The sequence below is a fragment of the Nelumbo nucifera genome, chromosome 2, assembly GCF_055504915.1.
Source record: "Nelumbo nucifera cultivar China Antique chromosome 2, China Antique-T2T, whole genome shotgun sequence".
Lineage (NCBI taxonomy): Eukaryota > Viridiplantae > Streptophyta > Magnoliopsida > Proteales > Nelumbonaceae > Nelumbo > Nelumbo nucifera.
The window spans coordinates 105026807-105034176 of NC_142650.1; the positions used below are offsets into that span (position 1 = coordinate 105026807).

A 7370-nucleotide genomic window follows, 5' to 3' on the forward strand; every position below is an offset into this window, starting at 1 on the left:
CCTATGTTGAACTGATAAAATGACAAAATATAATGAGGGTAATTTTATCAATGAGTTTACAAAAGGGAAAATATATGGTACCGAGAAGACACTGGTATCAGAAGATCTTTGACCAATTAAAGCAACCTATGAATTTTTTATACATAGCACTTGTACATATTTTCAATATGATGTCTTTTCGGTATGACAGTCTAATCCTCTAGTAAAAGATACCCTTTGGGTTGTGTTTTAAAACACTCCCAATAGTTTACCGCCGATTTACTTAAGGATGTTTTGTAGCATAGATGATAAATTGTGTGGTGTGTTTTCATTCATACCTCAATAAGGTAGTTGTTCTGTACCACGGGCAAAGATCTGTCGTTAATTGATTGTCAGTTATATGTTGAAAATGTCAAAACTACCACTCAAAAGAATATATTGTTCATTGTCTTCTACCTTGAGACTGAACCGATTGAGGTGTTTGAGATTCTAGACTAATGAAGTCATTGTCTTCTACCTTTAGATCTGAAACACATTATTGTTTAGTTATTTCTTTGCTTTCAGTTATTGTTTCCCTCTATCATATTTCATGTTTTTTCTCTCTTTTTCTTTGAAGATAACCGGTTCAGTCTCAATGTAGAAGATAATGACCAATTTCTTCTTTTGAAGGGTAGTTTTGACATTTTCAATAGATAACTAATGGTTGGTTAACGACAATGACCAACTTGACACTTTTTGAAGGCTTAGGTACTACAGCGACATGTTTGAAAGTTCGGGTATTAACTTGACACTACCCCCAAGGTTCAGGGTACTAAGGTGGAATCTTCCCATAGTTTTAGTAATATACACAATAAAAAATCAATAAATTACTAATAATTTTAATAAATAATAATAATAATAATATTATTATTATTACTAATATTTAATAATAAATAATATTTTTAATAATAATTAAAAGCAATTATTAATATTCATAAAATTAATATTCAAAACTTAATAATTGATGAAATAATATCAATAATAATTAACAATATTAGCAATAATATTGATATTTATTTAATAATAAAAATATTTTTTTATTAATAAAATAATATTTGAAAATTAATCATTAAGAAAATAGTGTTAACAATAATGAACAATCTTAATAGTAATATTAATAAAGGAGGTCTTGTCCTAGGGTCAAACATCTCATGCTCGATATGGTGTCATTATTCCATAGGTAAAACGATGTAGCATAGATGGTTCCACAAGAAAAATCCATGGACGAGAAAATCGGTTATGGTGTGGACCGATCCACAAGACTGCACATGATGGGACAACCGAATGCAATACATAGATGTGGTGTGGATTGAAATGGTATATATTGTGGCCCATACACACCACCCAAAACCACCTTAGTGAACCTTAGGGGTGGCCACGAGCCGAGCCTTTCACAAGCTATTCGAACTCAATATCGAGATTCGAGCCGAATTCAAGCCCGATATATAGGCCCATTTGCTAATCGAGCTGAGATTGAGCCTAGTGAAGCTCAGTTCTTGGGGCTCGTGAGCCTAGTATTAAATATATATACATACATATAATAAATAATTTTATTATATATAATAATATTTTTATTTTTATGTATAATAGTAAATAATTTTTATAAATATTTTTGTATATATAATATTAAATAATTTTTATAATTCTTAAGTTTTTGTCTAAAAAATAAAAAATAATAATTTTTATTTTTCAAAAAAACTTGGTTTATAGTCAAGCTCGAGCTCGAGCCGAGCTTGAACTTGCGAGGTATGAACCGAGTCATGCTCGAATAGCCAAGTATTTGGCTCGGCTCGGCTCGAATCCACCCCTAATTAACCTTAGATTAAATTGAAGTGAAAAATGATGGTTTTGACCTTAATGTTATTAGGATCAATTTAATCTACAAAAATATATAAATTAAAATATCATTCCTGCCCCTAAGAAAACATAGTCAATAACTCTATTTGATCAATTTTGTTCTTCATATGAAGAAGGAAGACATGTTACAAATGGGATGCAATGTTTTCTCTTATTCATCATTTTGTTGAAATCAAACATTGGACGGTAGATTTGAAAATTAAATATTGATTGGATTTAAAAGTTCAATATAAAATATTATAGTGTTTGGGTTATGGTTGAGCTAGCCTGGGTGCCACATGTCACGTCCGTGGCCATCTTATCTCTTCGGCCACGTCGACACCACATTAGATGGATAAGCGTGACCAAGGAAGGAGAATTTTGTACGGATCAAGAGGACAACTTCATTGGGGATTAGGTCTTACCTCAAAGACTTCAACAGATAACCTCATCCCGACAATCTTGGAAGCATCATCCAAACATGACACAAATCTTCAACTATAAATAGGTAATTTCCACTCAAGGTAAGGGATTTTTGACTTTCTAGTACCCATACTGTTACTTTGCTCGGACTAGCACTACTCTCTCAATTACTCAACCTGACCACTCATTCTTTTCACCGACTTAAGTGTTAGAGTGCCTATTCGGGAAATAACTCCTCAGGCCTCTGACTCTATTATTGGTTTCAAATCTTATTGCACGACTTCATCCTTCCACCTCTACTTTGTCCAATTGATAGAATCATTTGACTACGACTTCAATTCAAAACACCTTAGATCAAGCAGCATCATACAATATACGGGTACTTTTGAAATTAAATACCATACACCATGCCCTTGAATATTTTCCATTCTTTGTAAATGGTCACATTACCATTCTTAGACAGCAGTATAAAAGATTCTTGATAGAAGTTCGATTTAGTAAATGGTTGCCAATTATAGGGGGAGTTTTAGTAAAACTTAAATTATAAAATAGACGCTACTGAAAAATTAAAATTCCAATTAGGCGCTGCAATTCTAAGCAATTACCTAGGGTATTTCTATAATTTTGTATTTTTGTAACGCCAAGAGGTCTCAGAGCGAGTTGCGTGTCTTGCGTGTATAGAAGAGAAGCCGAGTCGAGAAGAGAGAGAGGGAGAGAGAGTATGTTTGTGTGAAAAAGTGAGGGAAAAAAAGACGGAAACAAAAGAAAAAAAAACACGAAAATCCATCCAAGGGAAATAAAAGGGAGAAATAAGACGAAAACGAAAAAGAAAAACCCTAGTTTTGAAAAAAAGGAAGGGAAAACGATGGAGGAATTACAGAGAGATTGAAGCTAAGAGATGAGAAACCATGGCGAAAAACGACGATAGACAGACGGATACATGGGGTACTTGGGAAGAGCTATTGCTAGCATGTGCCGTTAACCGGCATGGGACCAACAGATGGGACTCTGTCGCCATGGAAATACAGACAAGAAGCTCCACTCTTCATCCCTTAACCGCTCAGAACTGTAAACAGAAATATCATGACCTTAAACGCCGATTCATGGCGAAAGACGATAAAACCGACGACGGAGAAGACGGGTCCGAACCCGACGATAAGAAGGGTGAGATTCCGTGGCTCGAAGAGTTGAGAAAACTCAGAGTCGCTGAGCTTAGACGTGAGGTTCAACGATACGATGTTTCGATCGTGTAAATCTCCGTTTGTTTTTCGGTGCTTTTATTTATTTATTTCGTTTACGTTATATTGCCGAAGATCTGAATTTAAAAGTGGCCTTTTATCTTTCTGTTTTCGGTTGGACGTCAAGGGAAGGGATCTATAGTTTTCGTTAAGATCTGAAAGTTTTCTTTCGGTTTTATTTTTACAGGTCTCTGCAATTGAAAGTGAAAAGGTTGAAAGAAGAGCGCGAGCGGAGCTTGAGAGAGAAAGAGAGCAGTGTAGCGAAATCAGATCTAGAGAAAGATTCGGAACAAGATAGAGCTAAGGAGGAGAAAGGGGAGGTAGATGAGCAGCCGGAAAAATCTTCACCGGAGAACGCCGCCGGAGCACGTGTTTCCGGCGAAGAATCGGACCGCGAAAATCAGTCGTTCAACGAGTCCAATTCAACGGATCCGAAAGCTGAGATTCGCGATAACGGCGTCGGTGAGACGGAGAAGAAACGGGAACCGGTGGAAACGGTTACCGGAGGACCGGATCCGGTTTCAGGCGAGTCGAAACCCGTCGGGGAGGGGTCTTACAACGGGAGTTCGGATACGGTAGCGAAAGAGTCTGCGGCCGCCCCGCCAATCGGGAAGTCGTTGGGAGCGGTTAAGGCCACGGTGGACGGTGACTCGCTCGAGTTATGGGAATCGGTTGCCGAGTCGAAAGGTGGTGGGGAGGAAGGAATGAAGGAAAGCAGCGACGTGCAGAGTTCGGCGAGTTTGTCGAGCAAGAAAAACAGGAAGAAGACGATTTCGGGCAGTAGCAGCGGCGAAGAGCCGGGGACTGAAGAGATTTCTCCCGCCATCAAACGGATTTCTGTTAAATCTCAGCCGTTGGTGGCTATTCTCGAAATTATCCGGTCTCACAAACATGGCTCCATGTTTGAGCGCCGGCTCGATAGTCAGGTATTCCCACGTCGAAAACATCGTCGATTTTTTATTTATTTATTTTTTAATTAAAGAAAAATGAAAATAATATCGAATCCTTTTTGGTTGAGTAACACAGTGCCGTCTTCCTAATATGCCATTTTAGCTCCTGCGGGGCCCACTCAAAGGTTGGATCTAAACAGTTCGACTAAAGCCATCAATTATTATGATGAACGATGGACGGTCTGGAATCCATGATGCATGTCCCACGCAAGAGTTGCCGCCGTACCGTGGCCCGGCTCTTGGCTTTTGTGTTTGTCAACCGATCTACCATGCGGGGCCCGCGCAACCGTTGGATGATTTTCGAAAGAAGGCCATCCAACGGTGGGAGAGCCAAATATTCATTTTTATTTGGTCTCGTTGCTCATGATAGTGGCATGCTCTACGACGTTGTAGTTTTTGCATCAGGTTCTCTTTTGCAAGCTGTAAGGTCAGAAACCATTCATGCGGCAGCTGGGTTGTGGGGCCAGAAGTAGTGGCACTGGATCACTGCCGTCTGATCAAGACATTCGTTTTGTACGGTCCCTATCGGAGAATAATAGGAACAAGGAAAGCGGTCTGCCGGTCTCTGTGGTGCTTCTTGATGGGGCCATAAATCACCCCAAACGGTTCTCATTCATGACAACGTGGCTAATAATTTCAAAAAGAACGGTTTACAAGGAAAGAGGCTTCATTTGGTGGGACCCGGCAGTATCCCCTCCTTGATTTTTTTTTAGCTCTCCAGACCGTCTTTCCGTCTTTCGAAGCAGAATGCTCTCCAACTGATAACGAGTCAAAAACGTAAAATCACCCATAAGCCATAGCCAGGTTTATTTACCTCATAACCCAGCTTATGTGTAAAGTTTGCTATGCGTACTACGCATCCCGTGCGTTTTAGTTGCAGAAGACCTTCCATTTCACGTTTGATTTTTCGTTCCCGCCTGGGCAATAGTTATTATGATAATGTCTGAATGAGGTTCACGCATAAAAGACAAATAATTTACAGATTGTGCCGGAAAACCGCGTAATTGGCCGGAAAACCACATTGCAACTAGCTGCTGATGATTTTTTTCCCGATTTGCAGGATACGGCCAGGTACAGAAACTTGGTCCGGCAACATCTTGATCTTGAAACAGTGAGATCGAGGTTGGAAGAAGGACGATATTCTGGTTGCAGCCGCAAGTTCTTCCGCGATCTTCTTCTCCTCTTTAGCAATGCGATTGTATTCTTCCCCAAGAACTCGTCCGAGTCCTCTGCCGCAATTGCACTTCGAGACGTCGTCAGAAAGGAGATGGCTAAAAGACATCGGAAATTAGATCAGCTCGCAGAGGACCCACCTCCACCACCTCTTCCTGTTTTTCCAGTACCATCCAAAATCGAACCGCCGGATTCAGTGCTTCTTAAACCAAAGCCTGCTGCTCCCATGATTGCCTGCCGTAAACGCAGTTCAATCTCTGCCAAAGCTTCTACTACGACAAGCGTAGATAGGAAAGGGGAGCAACGACCAGTAACAGCAGCGGTCGATGAGAAGGCGGTTGTCGATAGGAAGCAAGCCGATGACTCATCTGCGACTGTGGCCGATGACAAGAAGAAGACGAGAGAACGGCCTACAACGTCGGGTGCTAGGAGCTCAAGAACGGGCAACAACAAGGGCCGTACCAACACGACCTCCGGCAAAAATTCAAACGCGAATGCTGGGCAAAGCACCCCACCCAGCTCGAATCCTGTCTCGACAAGCAAGGGTAATGCAGCTCGTGAAGGCAGTCCTGAGCCCAAAGCTGAGAGGAAGAATAATAACACGGCCGCTGTTGCCAAGAAGCGGAGCGCAACGAATTTCTTGAACAGGATGAAAAAGAGCTCTTCGTCCAACGGGACACTGTTAGAGACGTTGAAGAGCTCCGTAAATAATTCTAACAATAACAAAGGAGGCTCAGGAGGTGGAGCAACCGAGCAAAAGAAAACGAGCGGGAGGAGTGATGGGCGGAAGGATCAGGTTCTCCGACAAGGTTCCGGCGGGAAACAAACTGCAGAGCAGAGCAGTCCAGCGAAAAGGAGTGTCGGGCGCCCGCCGAAGCGGGCCATGGGAACGCCTCCTCTGCCCCCTCCTGCGCCGTCGAAGCGGGTGAGGGAATCTGCGGAAACGGAAGCTGCGGGCTCCAGGCAAGCGAGGAAACGTGCGAGGAGGTGATGGCAATTTCTGTAAATTATGTGGCGATTTAAGTTTTTATTTTGTAACAAAATTTATTTTTATTGCTTTTTTCGCTTCATGTTATAATAATACTACTGTCTTTCTTTTTTTAATGGGGTCGTGTAACCTCTTAAAATCATTAAAATACATTATTCTTGATGAATGATGATAGATTGATAGGTAAGATCGCCTTTGTTAAGCTGTTATTATCAGCATTTTTAAAAACGGACCCGAAGGTTGAACTGTTTTTGCCTCCAAGTTTCGGATCAATGGTTCAATCTTCTGGGTTGGTTGGGTCAGTTCATTATAAGACTTGTATGATCATTTGGCTAGTATTTATAAAACGATGTTCTAGCGTTGTAGATGGGCAGATGGCCTAGACGTATTGAGATTTTGTGTTCTTGTCTTTGTATTTAAAGATAAAAGGACCATTTTGATAAACGGTTTGGTTATATCAGGTTTTTAAAAATGCATACAGGGCCTAGGAAAATACTAGAAAGTTTTATTTGAAGCTTCTTAAAATTTGGTGTTTCTCATACAGTGCCTCACTCCGACCTCACATGCATTAGGAATATTTCCTGTGAATAATAACATATAAGTACAATGGGAGATGTTTTCAATGCATGGTAGGATGTGGGTATGAGGTCGGTGTGAGACACCCTGTGTAAGGAGCAGATACGGCCCTTATTTTCAAATCACATATGCGCCCCACAAATGTCGCACATGCACATCCAAGGTTTT

At 40.7% G+C, this 7370-nt stretch overlaps 1 protein-coding gene across 1 annotated transcript; it reads left to right on the forward strand.

The window, feature by feature from the left end:
- The first annotated feature begins 2975 nt into the window (after positions 1 to 2975).
- On the forward strand, positions 2976 to 6792 carry LOC104603529 (uncharacterized). The gene is made up of 3 exons (XM_010267589.3): positions 2976 to 3526; positions 3703 to 4441; positions 5526 to 6792. Exons 1-3 carry the CDS (start codon positions 3186 to 3188, stop codon positions 6627 to 6629), a joined length of 2184 nt encoding a protein of 727 aa, XP_010265891.1. The 5' UTR covers positions 2976 to 3185; the 3' UTR covers positions 6630 to 6792.
- The last annotated feature ends 578 nt before the right edge of the window (positions 6793 to 7370 follow it).

Coding starts and splice junctions, on each gene's coding strand:
- LOC104603529 (XM_010267589.3), top strand. CDS start 3,186: ATGGCGAAAAACGACGATAGACAGACGGATACATGGGGTACTTGGGAA. Junction 3,527..3,702: donor CGATACGATGTTTCGATCGT/GTAAATCTCCGT, acceptor TTATTTTTACAG/GTCTCTGCAATTGAAAGTGA. Junction 4,442..5,525: donor AGCGCCGGCTCGATAGTCAG/GTATTCCCACGT, acceptor CCCGATTTGCAG/GATACGGCCAGGTACAGAAA.